Genomic DNA, 20546 nt, shown 5'->3' with positions numbered 1-20546 from the left:
GTGGTACCTCTACTTTCGAATTTGATTTCTTCTTGTAGTAGCTTCGTACCCTGAACAGTTTGTAAGTAGAGAAGCATTTTGAATGTAAATGCACCAATCCGTTCCAAGCCCCGCAAAAGTATGTTTTTTTATAAATCCCAAAAGGGCATCGGGACATGAAACAAATACATGTTGCACATTAAACATAAAACAAGAGGCACATAATGTAAAAAAGAACAAAGGTAATGAAGATAATAAAAATATTCATTGACCTTTTTCCCTTACATTTCTAGAAAAACTGACCCAATGAGGTCGGAAATGCACGAGGCAGATGTAGCGATAGCCCAACTTGTCAACACTTTTTTAGGGTGATTCCTTTTCACAAATTCTGTGACTTCATGGAATTTTATTAAAATGTCTTTTAATTTGGGCTCATTGAACTATCGCAGCCCCTCCCCGCTATCTGACCGGCAACCCCTCCTCGCCTCTGAACCGTGACGGTGACTCGAAGTTTAAAATATCGTTTATTTTTTTGTGTAAAACAATTTCTAACCTCAATGTCTTGACTATACTTTCTATTTATCTTGCAACTTTTTTGATCATAAAAAAGTGTGGCTTGTCATGGAAAACACCCCATTCGCTGGGTGACCCCAATCTTTTGAATGGTAGTGTATGTATGTATGTGTATATATATATATATATATATATATATATATATATATATATATGAATAAATGAAAACTTTATTTCGAACATTAAAATAAAAACAGGACAAAAACAATGAGTCAACAACAAAATAATGTCACTTAACATGTTCGAAAAGGGGAAGTCAGAGGCAGATGCTTATTTTCCCTATCCCTTTATCTTCCCTATTAAATAGATTTTACAAATTCTTTTTTCCTTTGGGATAGATATATGGATATAGATAGATGGATAGGTATATGGATATAGATAAATGGATAGATAAATGGATAGATATATGGATAGATATATGGATATAGATTAGATATAGATGGATAAATATATATATATATATATATATATATCCATATCATCTCATTAGCTGCAGCGCTTATCCTCAGTAGGGTCGCGGGGGTGCTGGAGCCCATCCCAGCAATCATCAGGCAGTGGGCAGGGGACACCCTGAACTGGTTGCCAGCCAATCGCAGATGGATATATATATATATGTCTGTGTATGTGTATGTATATGGATAGATATATAGATGAATGATGATCTGCATTTATATAGCGCTTTTCAAGTCAATGACTTCCCAAAGCGCTTTACAATGTGCTCCACATTTCCCAATAGCGGCCTTGCAGCCATGTAAGGTGCTAACCTGCTTATTGGGGGTATTAGGGTTCAGTGTCTTACCCAAGGACACTTTGACATGTAACACGGACGAGCCGGGATTCGAACTGGGATCCCTTGATCCCAAGACGAGTGCTCTAGATGGCTATGGATAGATTTATAGATGGCTATGGATAGGGATAGATAGATCGATGTGTATATATGTATATATATATACATATATATATATATATATATATATGAGAAAGAGAAAGAATTCTTTTTTTTTCTTATTTCAAAAGATTTATATTGGAATTTCATCAGTGTCTATAAGAAGATTTGTTGCATTTTCTTCAGGCTTATTCAGGGAGGGCGCTACTAAAACGGGTGTCCCACTTTTCTTCTCCCGGGCTGGAGTTATTCCTGCGCGGCGTACCTTGTTTTGTCTTCTGTCACGCTCGCATTTGATTGCGAAGGGACTTCATTTGCATGTTGTCAAACATAATTGGCTTCCGCTTTATTAGGACATATTCTGTCAATGTTTTCTTGTCGGGCGGCGTTGCTATTAATTTTGTTTACGCAGACCGAACACGACAGGAACACTTTTTTGTGCGCGCTCGTGTTTTTGTCAGGTTTACAAAAGCAACAATTAACTCGGGATGTCTTTTTTCTTTTACCCGTAATGTTTGATGTACAATTAAAGACCTTCGAGTTTTTTTTCCATGGTTTTACTTTGAAATTCCATCAAACGCTATTTGTGCTAATGAACATGCCCAAAAAACAGTGTTACTTTCTAAACCTGACCTTAAACGGATGGGTTTTAAATGATATGTATTTTAAACCCCTCATGTCAAAGTCAAGGCCCGGGGGACAAATGTGGCCCGCACGAAGGTTTTCTACGGACCCTGAGATGATTTGATTCATTATTTGATCCTACGCCAGGAATCATTAAGTACCTTTTTCAATGTATGATACCTTTTCATGAAGAAAGTGCTGCGTATTCTATTGAAAAATATATTATTCAGTTGAAAGAACGATATTAAAATGCTATAATTCATGGGAGTCTGTTTAGCCCACGTTTGCTAAAATAAACTATAGGCTACTGACGGTGCCTGATAATATCTTTCCCATTATAAGTCGTGTGCACATATTTAGCTTTAGCGTTTGGCTGTTAGCTTTAGTATTTGTACAGTCAAGCGTTGCTTTTGCACAACATTAGCAATTAGCGTTGCCTTAGCAATTGACATCACAGACACTCTTATTAGCTTTCAAGGTCATTAGCTGCATCTTGATACATTAGCTATTAGTGTTAGCAGCTTCTTTTATTTAGTTTTGATGTTAGGGTGATTTTCATACTAAGTACATTTGTCTTTTTCTGCTTGTTGAAAATTATTATTGACAGTCTTCATAAGAAATTGTTTGATTATTTAGTACCTGGCGGCATGGCGTCCGCGGCACAGTTCTGAGGTCATGGGATCAAACCTTCCTGTGTGGATTTTGCATGTTTTCCCCGTGCTTACATGGGTTTTGTCCCATATTCTAAAAACATGTATGTCAGGTTAATCGGCCGATCCAAATTGTCCCTAGGTGTCAATGAGCGATTGAGTTGTATGTCTCTGTGTGCCTTACGACTGACTGGCAAACACTTGAGGGTGTCCCCTGCCCACTGCCCGAAGACAGCTGGGATGGGCTCCAGCACCCTCGCGACCTTACTGAGGATAAGCGGTGCAAATAATGGATGGATATATAGTACCTAAAAAGTGTATATTTGACAAAAATTGTGCCTTATAACCCACGGTAAATAAAATCAGAAATGCACATTTACAATGAAATGCTACTGTCTACGGTAACAGGCTATAAATGAATCAATTCATTATCGTGGTGAACCCAGATTTCATAATGTTCGTTTTTTTGGAAGTTAATTTGCTGAGGGATTTTTTTTATGTAACCCTAAATCATAATGTAGTTTTTATTTCAAGCACATTATAGTATGGCATGCCTTACATTTGAAAATATGTTACAAAAGGCTATAATTTGTTCTCGATTGTTCTCAGCTCAGGGATGCTGCTGGAAATGTGAATTTCCCTTCGGGGATGAACAAAGTATCTATCTATCTATCTATCTATCTATCTATCTATCTAATTTGGGGTGCACCTTATAATCCAATTTGCCTCACAATTTAGAATATATGGTATATTTCGATATATTTCTTAGGTTTTCATTAGCTTCGATTGGCTTCACTACACTATATGTGGTATCCATCCTTTTGACTTTTGACACCCGTTTTAAGTAAAACCCATTGTTAGCTTGCGCGTAATAATCCATTTTTTTACCTAGAAAATAAATCAATGTTTGTGTGCGTGTTATAAACAAGATTTTAGTATTTGGTTGTATTTGTGATTAGTCACTCACCACAACCACACATTTTTGAACGCAACGGGAATCAAACCCAGGTTGCAGCGGTGAGTGTGCCACGTCCTAACCACTTGATTATACATGACATAGGAAAAGGCATTACATTTTATCTCATCGCTCAATTTTTTACTCATGGTACCCGAGATGAATGAGAATAGAGAAAACAGAACGATGGAATCAGACTTTGAAGATCATTAAATACATAGTAAATTTTGTGTATTTATCAATAAATAATTTGAATCATGGGTGCACGTATTCAAAAATATTTGTTACTTTAAAGCTAAAAAGTGAAATGCGATTTTATACAATTTTTGATCAAATATTATCGGTGCACATTACACACAAATACGGTACATAAAACCAAATCCCTTTCTAATGACATGTCCTCCTGTATCCTTCCACGCTGGTAAAATGTGACTTTTTTGTGATCACATATTATCTTCGGACCCCCTCTCCGATTTGGCACGGTTAACATTGATCCCGTTCCTTAATATTACCTCCTCGCCCCCTTTGGTTTCCCCGTCAACTTTCTTTTAATTCCCTCGGATTTGTCCTTAGAGCGTCCTCGGTGTCGTCTGACCTCTGGACCTTCAGGGTCTAAGTCCTGAGGCCCCCTTCCTTCAAGGGGGGCCCCACGGCGTCCTTGAACCCTTTCACCCCTCCTGCCACACCCTCTTTAGGCCCCCGACGGGCGAGCTCCTTACATCGAGTTTCTAATCAGAAAGGAGGACCGGAGACCCGAAACGAGCGGCGTCATCACGGAATATTCTCCTTTTGACGAGCCGGGCGGATTTCCTGCGGGTTGAATGCGGCTTGATTGGAGAGGGGAGCGTTTCGGACGCCAAATGACTTTTGTCACGTGAGCACGGTACGAGGACGTAGGCGGTTTTGATCCTCCGTTCACGATCTAACAAAAGGACTCGAGCCAGCGCTTGGTTTTTCGGGTATTTAAGAATGAAATATTCGTTCTATGGCAGGTAAAATACGTGAATTGTTGTGTTTTTTTTTGTATAGCAAGATAAATGAGCTCCAGGACTTACAGGTTACCACATTTCTGCTTGTAATCCCTTTCATGCAATTTAGATATTAACCCTAACCCACTAATCCTAACCCAAACCCTAATTATTTAGTGGATCAAGTAGTTAGTATTTTAAACAGTATTAAACTAGCTAAGACACTAAGCTCAAATCTTATTTGTGGTTGTTTTTTTATGGAATAACAGAGGTAGAAGGACTTTTTCATATTTTTTAATAAAACCCATCAAAGTTAATACACGTACATACATATAAAATGTGAAAATATGTTTTTAACATTTTAAAAACTCTTATGATTTTGAAATGACGTTTGAATTATTATCTGCGTCATACCGAGTTCATATTTTATCTATCGTTAAAATATATTTTTATTTAAAAATAGATACAATATACTATTAGATCAACCTATTTTGCATGGCAATTGCAAGCTTTTGTTTATTAGGGCATTTCGAAATGCAACATTTGTTTTATGGCAGGTGAAATGCATAAAACCCGAGAAAATTAGGTCCAGGACTTAGGGGTAATTCATTACACTTTAACATGTATACATTTTTTATGCAATTAAAATATTTAAAAATGGAGTTAACTAATTGTTCTGAGTTAATTACAAGATTCATATTTAAAACACTTTAAAAATAGCTCATTATAAAGCTATAATCCTGTTTTTTGTTTATTAATTAACAAATGGAGACATTTGAATATTTTTCAATAAAATGAAAAAAAAAAGTTTCATTAGAAGGTAAAAACAAATTTATATAAGTTATAAAATGTGATAATATGCTTAATTTTTAGGAATAAGTTCTGATTTTAAAAATATTTACATTATTTATCAGTTCAATAAAATCAATTTACCATTAGAATAAAATGTATATTTGAGCTAAAACTAAATATACAAATTACTTTTTCATTGACTAATTTTGACTTCCTGGGAATACTTGGACATTTCAAAATTATTTTTTAATTGCAGAAAAAATAAGTAAATTATCATATTTTGTATTGTTTTTTTTATTGTATCCATTTCTTATGCAAATAATACTTTTAGAATAAAGTTCTGATTTTAAAAATATTTACATTATTTATCATTTCAATAAAAAAAATCCTATTAGAACAAAATGTATATTTGAATTAAAACTAAATATACAAATTACTTTTTCATTGACTAATTTTGATTTCCTGGGAATATTTGGACATTTCAAAATTATTTTTTAATTGCAGAAAAAATAAGTAAATTATCTTTTTTTTATTGTATCCATTTCTTATGCAAATGATATATTTTTTAAATGAATACATTTATATATTTTTATGATGCATGCATTCAAAATTGTTTAGTGAATACAAATGTATATTAGTGTCCTATTGTTTTATATTTTTAATCAAATAATATATATATATATATATATATATATATATATTTATTTTTTTTTTTTCAAATGTAAAATACCTTTTTGATTTTACTTGGCGGTTAAATTATTATCGGCGTCTATCATTATAAATATGAAAATATTTTATTTTATAATTTAAATCAATTTATTATTAAAATGATATCATTTTGCGTGACATTTGCTAAATTTTCTGAGAATTTTGGGGCGTCTCAAAATAAAATATTTGTTTAATGGCAGCGGAAATACGCAGATTGCCGTATTTTATTTAGAAAATTTACGTCCATGATTAGCAGGTAACTACATTTTTACTTTTGGTATTTTTTCATGTAATTAAAATGCATTGATGTCGTTTGTTTTAGTGAATCGTGCAATTTGTATTCAAAGCTGTGCAATAATCAATACCACTGTGGTAGTTTTTAAGAATTTTTTTTTACTAAATCTCAAATGTAGACTGACATTTTATATTTATATATACATTTTCAAATGTTAAAATTGGCCTTTTCCCTTTTTTGAAATACTGTTTGGGTTTCTAAAAAATAAAAGTTATTATATATAAAATTATAAAATAACATAAAATAAAAGAAATTAAATATATATTGAATTATTTTGCGTGGAGTTGTACTTCTTATCTTGTACCTATGTCCTATCATGTTAATCTAATACAGTGATTAATTACGGTGGCTTCCTGCTGTTTCATTAGGAAAACCTTTAAAATCAAATAACATTAATCTTATACAGACCAAATACCGAGAATCTTCGTTCACTACACAAGTGTAAAGCCAATTACGAAAAACGAATTTTCTGTGAAAATGGGAATGTATAATTACTTTTTTCTTTTTAACAATCAGTTGTTTTTTATCAATGATCGCTTCTTAGCATTTTTCTTTAAATACTGTTTAAGAACTTTCAACCTCAAAATGACGCACTTTTCCATATTTGGCAGCATTGTAAATACTCTCATACATTTCTGCATGTGAAATTAGTCAATAAGTCAAATATACATTTCTGCATAATACAATTCTGTTTTGATAGTATTTCAAATTAAACACACATATATATATATATATATTTGTTCTCGTATCCCCCAAAAAATTAACTTCATACTACCTAAAATTTCTTTCTGGCGTCTTAAATATTTTTATACATTGATATATTCTAATATTTTCTGCTCGGGCATAAAATATGATCGTGTTTTGTTACGCTCTAATAAAACATTATCGGCAGGTCGTTATTGAATTATGGATCGCTTCAATGTGCCCGTTTGTTTTCCGGCCAATTAAGTGAGCCGCATTCTGCTATTGAATTTTTTAAAGGGGCAGAATGAGCACATTGTTGGGTTATTTTCGGTTGTTTTTTGTTTTTTTTAAATAGGTCTTATAAAATTTCGTGTCCTTGTATTTTTATGTAATATTTTGTACAATTAGCGATTGGCTGTTAGCGTTAGTATTTGTATCATCTAGCATTGCTCTAAGGATCCTTATACGGATTAAAAATATCTTTATGGGAGCTTGATAAATTGTTTTTTTATTCGAGAGCATTGTTTTGTACAAAACTACCCATTTTGGGACAAAGTACTAGAGAGTCTATATCCGACCCAAATTGGGATATTATTTTTGTTTTTACAATATTTAAACCAAAAGACCCATTTTTGAGGCCCTTGTTGCACAAAACAACTCATTTGGTCACAGTGGTGTGCCTCATGTAGTAAAATATTTACCAAAATGCTATTTTTGGGGGTGCGTCCTATAATCCAGTGCGGCTTATAGTTTAGAAAATATAGTGTTTCTTGCTATATTTCTGGGGTTTTCCGTTGCTTTGATCAGCTTCAGACGATATGCAGCGTTTGAAGAATTGCCATTATTCCATCAGTCCTGCCCTTACAAATATTTTTTTCTTAAAAGACTTGATGGATTGATGGATTTTTTTCAATATTTTGTATATTATACCAAAAAAAACTGTTTTTTTTTTACCCCTCATATGTCTCAATCACATGACCCCATAATTGCCGAAATTTTCACCTTGACAACAAAATGGCAGACACCCCCCAACGCTCCCATCAAAAGTACGCCGAACCCCAAAATGGCTCCCAGTTCGATAACCAATCGCGCTTGTTTCGGGGGTCTTGGCGAAGTGTTGGCGTCCGCCCATTGGTCGCCCTACCCGCTTACACCCATTGGCTCCGGATGGCGTTACTAGGCCAAAAACCAGCCAATCAGGGATGGACTTTCTTTTGGTCCGCTAGAGTAAGTCTTTGTTACTCTACTTGACGTCCCTCGGGGACATCTTCCCTGTATTGAGATGCAGTTTGGGCGTCCCCCCGCATTGAAGAATGGATCGTGCCATTTGTGGTTTCACGGGTGTGGGGGAATCCCCTCCCACCCCATTTGGAAGCCACTACAACTGGGGTGTCAAACTCATTTTGAGTTTGGCAAACACGCGGTGGGAAGAAAAAAAACTAGTAGATTAAAGGGAACGAAAGAAATAGATGGGGGGATAATAGAAGGGGAGGGAGAGGAAGAGGGAAACGAATAGAGAGAAACAGAGAAAGGGAGACAGAAAAAGATGGAGGGGAGAGCTAACAAGAAAGAGAGATTGAGATCATGAGATTAAGATAATGAGAGAGTGAAAGATAAGATAATAAAACAGGGAACCTGAGTGGGAGAAAGTGATGCACCGGGAGAGAGAACGAGGGAGATGGAGAGATAACAAGAGAGGGGTAGAGATGATGAGAGGAAGAGGTGACGAGAGGGAAAGAGAATAAGAGAGGGAGGAAACAAAAAAGAGGGAGGGAAAGAAGAGTAATAGACAGAAAAATAGGGAGGTAAAGAGAGATACAAAGAGGACAAGAGTGAAAGGTGGGAGAACAAAGGAGAGATGACAAGAGAGGGGAAAATGCCAAAATAGAGGTAGAGATGACAAGAGAGAGGAAGAGATAATGAGAGGGAAAGAGAAATTAGAGCGAGAGAGGAAGAGATGACGAGAGGGGAAACAAATAAGGGAGGAAGTGAGAGAGAAAACCAAAAAGAGTAAGGGAGCGAAAGAGACTAGTCAAGTCATGTTTATTTGTATAGCCCTTAATCACAAGGAGTCTCAAAAGGCTGCACAGAGAAACACGGGGAGATGGAGAGATATAAAAAGACAGAACATGAGAAGGGTGGGAGAAAAAAGGAGAGATAACTAGGCAGATGGAGAGAAGGCGAAAGAAAGAGATGATGAGAGAATGAGATAACAAGAGGAAGAGATAATTAGATAGCGAGGGGAGAGAGAATTTAAAAGAATGAGAAAGAGAAAAAAGTAAGGAGGGAAAGAGAGAGAGAAAGAAGAAATGGGGAGAGAGATGCAAAGAGAGAAAGAGACTGAGAGGAGAGAAAGAGAGTAGACACAGCAAGAAAGAGAAAAAGAGAATGAAAGAGATGGATAAAGAGAGACAGAGTAAAAAAATAAGACAGATCAAGACAGCGAAAGAAAGAGGGAGACAAAAATAGAATAAAAGATACAGAAATCTAGGAAAACGGAGAGAGAATAAGAGAAAAAAGAATTCGAGAGAGAAATAAAAGAGTGAGAAAGAAAGATGTCAATACACAGCTACAGTGTTGTTGCAAGTGGTGCCTGCTTCTGGCGACATCAAATGGACATAGTAAAATCTGCAGCGTCGTCTCACAGGCCGGATTCAAGCTATCGGCGGTCCTGATTCGGCCCGTGGGCCGCACCTTTACCGCCCCTGCTCAACGGGGCCCTAAATAACACATTCAGGTGTGTCGGCTTGGCCCCTGGCGCCCAAGACCCCCACCCCTGCTCCATATACCCCGTTGATGGGAGACGAAAACCATGCGGGTTTCGCCAGGGGAGTCCAAACTATTCAGCAGGTGCCGACAGTCTTCCGAGACTCGGAATGCTTTTGTGATCAGGAGGGGGTCGGATCCTTAAGAGATCCGAGAGGCCGGACCCTCAGGTTAAATTTTCCTTCGGAGTACGCTTGTAGCGAAAATTGGCTACGCTACTTGAAATGTCCTGACTATACCGGCGACTTATCAAGTTGGAAACAAGTTGTGGCGCTTTTATAGAGCGACGATTCAAATTTAGATGTCGGGTTTCTCCTTTGTGGTTCAGTTCCCAGATTGAGAAGAATCTCAGTTGCCGCACTTTCCTAGACAAGGATTTAGTGAGTATGACGACAATTAAGCTCTCTTTAAGATCTTCTGAAATCAAACATCAAATGAGCTTTTCTACAGCTCATAATAGAATGCAATGTTTACTATACATTTGTTTTTATCCCAAAAACAGGTTATTTTTGACTATTGAACACCTGCAAAGAAGATTGATTTAATGGCCAGGTTAGGTTTATTTTGACTATTTTGTGCATTGTTGTCAAGACTACTGTTATCCTGTCCTATTATTATTTTTCATTTTTGTATTTAGTCTATTGCACCAAAATAACCCATTTTAGAGGGCTTTGTTCGTACTAAACAACCAATTCCGGAAATGAATTAACCCAGTTAGTTGTTGTGTTCATTCTTGATCGAGTTTGGGTTATTTTTGTCATTCATGTCATCATTATTTTTGTTACTCAAACAAAATGACACATTTTAAGGGCCATGTTTTGTCCAAAATAACCCAATTTTGGGACAATTTATCCCAAGAACGGGACAAGGCAATTTTTGACCTAAATTGGGTTACTATTTCCGTTTTTAGGTCATTGTAACAAAATAACCCTCTTTCTTTTAAGGCCCTGTTTTGTACCAAACAACCCATTTTCGAATAAATTCACCCAAGTAGCAGAAGTGTCTATTTTTGACCCAAGTTGGGTTATATTCTTTTAACAATATTTCTTTTTTTTTTTTTTTTTTTAACAAATTAATTAATTTATGAAGGTCTTGATTTCTACAAAACAACCCATTCTGGGACAGATTAGCCTAAATAGTGAACGGGCCAGTTTGTGACCCAAACCCAGGTATTTTTTTTATCATCTATATAATCATGATTTCTTTTTTTTTTCTTCTTTTTTTTTTAAAACAATACGACCCATTTTTTAAAGGTCCTTTTCTCCAAAACTATCAATTTTTCGGAAAAAAATTCTCACGTTAGGGGATGCATTCATTCTTAACCCAAATACTTATTTTGTTTTCAGGTTATCCAAACAAAATGACTCATCTTTAAATGCATAATTTGGTACATAACCCATTTTAGGACAAATTAACCCAAGCAGTGGATGTCTCCATTCTTGACCCGAATTAGGTTATTTCTTTGTTAATATTATCAAATCAAAGTTTTTAGGTTATTTGAACAAAATGCCATTTTCTGGGGGCTTTGTTTCGCACAAAACAACCCATTATGAAATAAATATGCTATATAGTAAGTCTATTCTTGACTCAAATTGTGTTTCTTTTTCATTAGTATTATCAGTTTATTTTAGGTCATATGAACAAAGTGAATTTTTAAAGGGCAATGTTTCATACAAAACGATTTGGGGGAAAATAGTGAATGGGTCCATTCCTGACCTAATTCGGATTCATTTGTTGGACCCGACTTCCATTCCATTTGTAAACTTCCTAAAACTGTAAAATAATTTCATAATTGATTTTGAAATATTTTCTTGTAGAATAATTAGCCCAAGTACTCTACAGGTCAATTATTGACCCAAAATTGATGTTTTTTTCCCCATTAATATAATAAATTATTTTTTATACGTTTTTAACAAACGAATCATTTTGAGGGCCCTGTTTTGTGCAAAAAAAATCTGGAAAATTAGCTCAAGTAGTGGACTGGTCCATTTTTGACCCAAACTTGGTTATTTGTTTTTCGGTGAAATAAATAAATACTTAATCCGAGGGCATTTCAGATCAGGTAATTGTGTCATTGTAATCCTGTGCAGTCCTTTGAGACATTTTTGTGATTAAGGGCTATATAAATAAATTTGACTTGACTTGGCACTGTCTGTTGTAAAAATAGCAAGTTTTGGGACAAACTAGCCTATGTTGTGGACTGATCCATTCTTGACCCAAATTGTGTGAGTATTTTGTTTTTAGGTTATGTAAAGACAATGATTCGTTTTGAAAGCCTTGTTTTGTATAAAAGAACCCAATATTTCATATTGAGAATATTGGAATTTGTTGTTTACATTTATTTTAGAGCTTCCAGGGTCCAATTTAAGAACTTGTTGCGGACGTTTTTCAGCTCAAAGGGTTCTGGATCACAAAGTATGACGTTCACCCCGTTTATCCTTCTTCCCACCCGCCGACTTTCCATCTCGGCGTCTCCTCACGGTGCCTCATTAAGACGTGGAGAAAACAAGAGCCTCCGACGCGGCGCCACCAAAACCCAATTTGCATCGGCTGGCTCCGAGCACGACTCTCTCCAGATCCGGTCGTCGTCCTCGCGCCGTAGGGGGGTTCTGCGCATTACATTTTAGGAAAGTCAACTTTGGGATAAGTAGGCCAATCTAGTTCAGGAGAATTCAGGAGGAGGGGATTGACTTTATTTTCAGGACTACTTGGCGCACCTAAAAAACAAGAATTTGCCAGAAATGTGCAGGTCGCCTTATAATCCCCCTAGAGGCCGGAAAATATGGTAAATACAATTGAAAAAGCATAATTGCAATGAAATGCTTGGTTAATATTTTGTTAATAAGCTGTCAATGGATTTCGAACCTGCAAGGGGATCAGGGCCTTCAGACAACAAAGTCTAACCTGTTTTGAAGAGCTTCCCTTGACCCCTTTTCATTAAATCTAGGTCACAAAAAAGTAGATCTACCCTAAATGGTTTGAACTTCAAAGAACGGCAACAATAATGGCGGATATTGACATGCTTAGAGGTCGATTGATTATCAGGTGGGGTAATTATTGGCACCGATATTTAGGAATTTAGCGGATATGGGTATCAGCTTTTTTGAGACTTGAGCTCTCTTGCTTCTACAAACCCTCTTCCCTCCACTTACCTCTCCTCCCCGCCTCCTCCCTGCGCCTTCTGGCGTTGCCACTAAAGCAGGAGAGAGCCCCACTTGCCTTTGACTGTGATATAAAAGCATGTTTGCTATTAAAAGATGGTGAAATAAGTGGAGTTAGCTTGTTTCAGAGATGTACGTTCAGGTGAAAACTGATATGTTAGCTCCTATTGTAACATTAGTTTGTCAATCAGGCGTGTGTGTTTGTGATTGAGAGCATAAATAGCATGCTAAAGTGGTAGTGATTAGCTCTTATCATAACATTAGTTCGTCAATCTGCCTACACTTTTCCATTTGCCAGCTTTGTTGAAATTTCCCTGCACTTTTTAAGTTTATATAAGTCATGTTGGTTGTATTAATATTTTATTCCTTTCTTTAAAAAAAAAGAAATCAAGGAGCGATTTTCCTTTTATTTAAGTTGCTGCTCAGCCGAATTGTTTCTTTTTGATTCATGTGAAAGATTATTCATGTTAGTTGTGTTAAAAGGGTAATTTATTTACTGCATATACGTTTTATTTAAATGTGTAACATATATTCTTAGTTTTTCTCATTATTAAAAATGTCTTACGACGTTTTTTTTTCTTGTTTTCAGCTTTTACAGTAGACAGTACTTTAACGTCAAGGGCCACTTTCTTCATTTGACTAATTCAAACCAGAAGTATGATGACAAAATATTTAAAAAAAAAATCATTTTAAAATAGGAACTCAAATATGGCTTACGTAAAAAAAATAAAAAACACACCGTCTTTTCTGGATTAAAAATCTTAAATTTGCCAAAAATTCGAAAGTGCGCCATGTATTTACTGTATTTTTCAGGCTTTAAGGTGCGCCTAAAATTCCAAAGTGATACTACAGTATTTATTTATATACTTAAAAACTGTTTTAATGATATATTATCAATTATAATAAAACCTTATGCACCAAATTATTTAGTAATTAGTCATTTCATATGGTTTGCAGGGAATCCCTGAAAAACATTTGAATTAGAATATTCACAGATACAAAAAATGTCTCATCTCATCTCATCTCATTAGCTGCACCGCTTATCCTCAGTAGGGTCGCGGGGGTGCTGGAGCCCATCCCAGCAATCATCGGGCAGTGGGCAGGGGACACCCTGAACTGGTTGCCAGCCAATCGCAGGAGAAATGAATGAGTAGTAGGTGAAAAGTAGGTTTGTTACACAAAAAATGTGTAAAGTACAAAACAATATTGGCTTTTTGAATTAATAAAATACAAATATTAACTCTTTAGTGCTATAAATGAATGATAAAATGAAAAAAAATAGTTACAATTCCGTTTTAGACACAGATCCTCTGAAAAACATGAAAAAATAAATAAATTTAAGTAAAAAAAAGCAGTCTCTAAGCAATCAATATCATTAAAATGAGTCCAAATTTGGCTCATTTTTCTTTTTTTTTTTTATACATACAGTACTTTCCTTTTATATTATAACCCAACACCTATAGAGCCTTTTCCGTGTTTTTAAACAAGTATGATGTAGCCGCGCTGCGTGTGCATTGGAGCAGAATTCATGTCAGTTTACAGCAGTCCGTTGACACAAAAAGATCGTAGACCATTGCTAAGAAGAGCTCTAAATGGCACAAAACATGTGCTAGCAGCAGGATACCCACTATAGTCATCAAAGTACATTAGATTGGTGCTGGTTTCTTCTTTTGAAGGTACTGGAAAAATTGTCCTTGGAAGTGCTTGAAAAGTGCTATGTAAAAGGTGTACGAACCCAGTTTTATGTGTCTCAGAAAATCTCAAATGACTCCCGAACTCTAAGACGTGTGGCTATCTGTTTTCTTCTCCTTTTTTTCCTCCCGCAGAGATGTTGAAGGAGCTCAACCAGCAGCGGCGATCGAAAGAGTTTACAGACCTGAAAATAATTGTTGAAGGCAAAGAGTTTGAAGTCCACCAAAATGTTCTAGCTTCCTGCAGCTTGTATTTCAAGGACCTGGTCAAAAGGTTTGCCTTCTCCCTCTCCACAGCACCTCCTTCCCATCTCGCCGTTCTCTTTCCTAACCCTCGTTCGCTCCAATCCACCGTCCTCCGCGCTCTTCTTCCTTTCTTCCTTTCCATTCTTTTCTTGCAGGATCGTGAAGACTTTTGTTTTTCGGTCCTAGCGCCGAGCCAGCAGCCATTCCTTTCTCCTGCCCTTCCCCCCTATCACTCCCGCACCCCAATGAATGTATCCCAATCTGGAGATAAAGGTCAAGAGCTAGTCGTTGCCCGCCATCCCTTTCTTCCGTTCCCTCACATTTTCATTTTAACCCTGGTTCTTTTTTTAATGAACAGCGGGGACAATTTTTATGAATGACGGACGTATTTTGTTTTATCCGCGCTGGCCGATTTATCGATCTTATGCAGTTTAGTGGTTAGTGTGTCGTATTTTAAGAAAACTGCAGCGATACGGGGAAGAAATTAAACTATGATTTCACACTGTTATATTAAACGTTTGAATGAGAAATGGCTACCCGTTTGATATGCATATGTAAAATAACAAATTTTATTACTATGTTATAACTATGTTATAACTATGTTATTACTAGCTTGTAACAATTATGTGTAGGGCTAAAACGGCTCCGTGTTGTATAAGGGCACTGAGTGATTTACATGTATAAATCATAGGTTCATATTAAATATAATTTTGCAAAAATGATCATGTATTGAAAGAAAGCGATTTCTCATGCAGTTCGATATCCTATTTCCTAGAAAATCACAATGACCCCTCCCCTTTTAGGATGCTACTTGGTGTGCCCACAAGTACATTGTTAATCACCCCTTTTGCAGAGGAGAAATCTTGGAACTCTGATGTGTTTTTAGGATTTGTCACGATTTAGAGCTATGTTGTCCTATTTGCATATTAAATTTTCCATTTATTGAAAAATTAAAAACGTATTATGCTTAATCTTAAGGTAGTTTTTTTTATTCTACTGTATTTTTTTTTAAAAATCCACTAAATTACAAAAAAAATGCATAAAATAAACTATTTTATATAGCTGATGATAAAAATTTATATTTCACAAAAATATTCTTCAAATACAATTTAAATTGGGAAAAATATTTTATTAACAGAATTGTGATAATAGTTGGTTGCGAGTTCCCCCTTTTTCTGTTTTTACTATATATTTTTTATTTCATGTCTACCAAACTCAATATAAATACATAAAATGAGCAAAATATTTGATATGGCAGACAATCTAATGTTCTGCTTATAATATAATTGTAGTATTTGACTCCTAAAATATCTTAATGTATCCCAAAGTAAGGAAAATCCTATCGTATTTAGTCATGTTGACGCATTTTTTCACGTTATACGCATGTTTTTACGGTAGTATATTACCGTATTGTGTGCAATGATTGATCAGTCAAAAAATATTGGATCCCACGGGAATATTTTGAATCTACAAAATGATCCGCCGACAGAACCACTAAGATTTTACTTGAATAATCGTTTTTAACAGGGAAAAAAAAATAGATTTGGTTTATTTTTTCCGCCAGGTCTTTTTTGTTGAAAGGTTTTGCCACATTTTTACATTTCATAGTACGATTTAAGATTTTTACATGAAGAAGATTGCTTCCTTCTCTTAGTGAAAATTATTCAGCAGGCAGTCATCAAAGCAGCCTAGAAAATCATGGGCTGTTCTCTGCCCAGTCTGGAGTACATTGGCTTTATTTCCATTGCACTCTATATCTAATGCAAGTAGGCAGTGCAAATATTGCACTATCCTAATATTCTCTTTTCCCCCTTTTTCCCGATCACGTATATTCTAAAGTGGCAATACTGAATTGATTAAAAAAAAAAAAACATGAATAAATCATAGGGTATATTTAACGCAGCGTAGACATTAACTTCCTTCCTCCTCTCCAATATAAACAAACAGGACTTCTCCCCTTAAAGGGCCGGTGCGCCCAGCAGCCCGTAATTCCATTTCATCCATCAGCATTTTTGCAACAAACTCATTCCCCTGGCCGTTTAATCCGCGGCATCCGTTGGAATTTTCTGCATGGCGGCGCCGAAATCTTCGATTCGCCCCGACGCTTTTGTCCAAAACCCACGGCTCCGCTCATCCTGTGGGACGGACGAAACCCGACGTTTAATGAATGGGGTTAGGGTGGGGGTCTGTTTATAGCACTTAACCTGGTGATGTCAAACATACAGCTCTTGGGCTGGATCAGGCCCCGCAAGACAATGCCAAGAGAAGCGCAAGTGAAAAAAGGACTGCAGTTTTAAATGTGTCCACTTGGTGTCGCCAAAGCCAGGCACTACTTACAACACGACCGGAGCTGTATTTCTCGCTTTCGCTCTCTTGCTCGCGATCTCTCTTGCCTGCTATCTCTCTTTTTTTCTCTCTCTCTCTCTCTCTCTCTTGTTCTCTTGCTCTCTCTCGCTCTCTCTCAATGTCTCTCGCTCTCTCTCGCTCTCTTTCGCTCTCACTCGCTCTCGCTCTCTCCGTCTTACCTGATATCTCTTTTGCCCACTATCCATCTCTCGCTCTCTCTTGCTTGCCATCTCTGTCCTGCTCACTATCGCTCTCTCGCTATTTTGTCTTGCTTTCTCTCTCGCTCTCTTGCTTGTTATCTCTCTCTTGCTCTCTCTCTCTCGCTCTCTTGCTCGCTATCTCTCTTCTCTCTTGCTCGCTATCTCTCCTCTCTCTTGCTTGCCTATCTATCTCTCTCTCTCTCTCTCTCTCTCTCGCTATCTTTCTCTCTCTCTCTCTCTCTCTCGCTATCTCTCTCGCTATCTCTCTCGCTATCTTTCGCTGTCTCTCTCTCTCTCTCTCTCTCGCTATCTTTCTCTTTTATCTTGCTTTCTCCCTTTATTAATGTTTCTGTCTTTATGTTCTTTTTTCTCACTTTCTTTGCCTCATACCATCTTTCTCTTCTCTCTCGCTTTCTTTCTATCTTTCTTCTTTTTTATCTTCCTCTTTTTTCTCACTGTTTCTTTCACTCTCTGCCGTGTACTTGTCCCCTTTCCCTCTCTCTCTTTTGCCTCCCTCTCTTTCTCTCTGGCTCTCGCCCTCTCTTTCTCTTCAATCAACTAGTCCCGCCCCCGTAAGAATGTTTTTTTTTTTTCCGACCACGCGGCCCCCGATCTAAAATTAGTTTGGACGCTTAACCCCATCCTCCTACCATCATTTTGACCCACTCACTCTCCTCCCCCCACCCCTCTCCTCCTTCCTCTCGCTCTCCAGGCCTTTGCGGAGGATAAAGGTCAATAACAATATGTGGCTTTTTGCTTTGCAGGAGGACATTTAAAAGAATAATTCTCTCCCCCCCCCAAAAAGAAAAAAATGCGCTTTGGGTTTTTGCTGCCTTGCGGAGACAATTAATTGCTTTTTTTATTTCTTTATTTTTGTCACCTTCACCCTCCCTGACCCTGACTGCACTTCAACTAATTTTGAGTTCATACACTACAGGATATCATTGCAGGTTCGGTGTGACGGTGTCGGGGTTTTTTTTCTTATTTTTGGGGCGCCTATCGAAACCTCACGAAAAACGACACAACCCCTGTTAGGGATGGCTGCTGGCTCCCTGCAGAAGAACCGCCTCACCCCTTTTTACCTCTTATTTCATCGTCCTACCCTTGTCCCACCATCATCGTCTTGGCATGTTCGATTTGATTGAATGATTTTGTGCTGTTTAAGGGTCGGTGTGTATTATTTAGCGCCTCCTAGTGGTCAAAAATACATTGAAAAATACATCATGTAAAGACCCATTTCTTTAAAATACCGCGCTATTAGGCACACCCCCAAAAAATGGGTTTCTCCTCATATATTTTCCATACATGAGGCGCACCAGACTATAAGGCGCTACAGGAGAGGCTGGGGTTACTGTACATTATGCATCCATGAGATGGCGCTGCGCTACAGGGAACGTCAACAAAACAGTCGGATAGGTCCCTCAAACTTTATTAATAACTCCATTCTCTCCCAAAATGAATCGAGCTATTATTTTAAGCATTATTAACTCCGTGACACGTCTTTAACTCTTTTAACAGCAGCAATATTTAAATAACATTTAACATTACCTCCATTCAGTAAACATGTGAAAACAGTAAGTCATACGTTAAATTAAACGTGCCATCACAATATAGTAACACTAGTAATAGGGCTAAGCCATAACAAGAACAGTAAAAACTCTAAAGGGGCATAATAACTGTACACTGTAAGCTGTAAACACCCAAAAGAAACCGGTAAAGCTCACTTTCTCAGTTCTTCATCTGTTGCGGGTCAATTTTGACCCATATATAAGGCGTAGTTTATTATAAGGCGCATGGTCAGCTTTTGAACAAATTGAAAGCTTTTAAGTGCGCCTTATAGTGTGGAAATTACGGTACTCGTAGGCCGAAAAATGTGCGTTTATTTGGAATATGAAAAGCATTTCAAAAAATGAAAGAAATTTGGTCACTTTGAGTCTCCGCAGCTTGTTTTCTACCTTGTGCTTTTTAAGTACTCATTTTTGTTCGCACGACATTATAGAGTGACATCTGGTGGTCAGATCAGACACACTGTCCCTTTAATGCTAAAGTGCACTCGATTACTTTAGCCAATTCCTGCAGTTATATATTTTTTTAATTTCCCTTTAAAACAATATTCAGTTTGTCAGATACTGACACACAGCTAGTCTTCTTTGCTCGTATCTCTTACTGATATACACGTACATAGTTGTCCTCTTAAAATTCGTAAAATTGATATTTTTTTAATTATAAAATGCTGCAAGCTACAAAAGTACTTTGAAATATCAATTGCCTACTGGCCTAATACCAATTCATGGCACAATTACTTAAATAAGGAATAATACATTATAATTTAAATTTTAAAATGTCTTATTACATTAAAACAATAAATTCCCCACTTACTGAAATTAAATAAAATCCACCTGATAGTGTGTTTTTCAGAAAAGTAGGTTTTTATACCATATATTATTTTATAGCCTATATTAAATCATATATATTTTTAAAACAAAATCCCACCAGAAAGATTTAGAAAATGTGTTTTTTTTACCATATATATTACGTTATTATTATTTTAATATTGTATATTATATAGTACATCATATAACCACTTTTAAAAATACAAACATCTCACCAAAAAGTTCAAATCTATTTTACAGAAATATTTTTAACCATAAATTGTATATCATTTTTACAGTAGTGTATTATGTCATATTAATAATAATAATAATAATAATAATTTCCTTTGTATTGTCATTCTTTGTAACAATGTACACAGAACGAAATGTCGATACACCTGACCCGTTGTAGCGAGCCGATGCAGCCGCAGCCAACAGAGGGCGCCGCCATTTTACCAATGTTATAAGTCTTAGGTATGACTCGGCCGAGGCGCGATATTGTATATATTATAACGTTATATATCCATTTTAAAATTGAAAAATCCACTAGAAAGTTACATTTTTATAGATTTAAAAATATCCTATATAAATATATATATACATTATGTTATGTTTATATCATGATATATTGTATGTATTACATACATGAC

The 20546-nt window shown here is 36.3% G+C and overlaps 1 protein-coding gene across 1 annotated transcript in view; it reads left to right on the top strand.

The window, feature by feature from the left end:
- klhl29 (kelch-like family member 29) overlaps positions 1-20546 on the top strand; it is a 310192-nt gene that overhangs the window by 195889 nt on the left and 93757 nt on the right. Inside the window, exon 6 of the mRNA XM_088324855.1 lies at positions 14868-15006. Within this exon, the coding sequence (XP_088180981.1) occupies positions 14868-15006 (139 nt within the window). The remainder of the gene's footprint in view (positions 1-14867; positions 15007-20546) is intronic.

This window comes from Urocampus carinirostris, chromosome 20 (genome assembly GCF_059441175.1).
Source record: "Urocampus carinirostris isolate Australia breed hairy pipefish chromosome 20, RoL_Ucar_1.0, whole genome shotgun sequence".
Classification (NCBI taxonomy): Eukaryota; Metazoa; Chordata; class Actinopteri; order Syngnathiformes; family Syngnathidae; genus Urocampus; species Urocampus carinirostris.
Note: the sequence above shows the minus strand (reverse complement) of the source record. Positions and strands in the feature narration are given on the sequence as shown.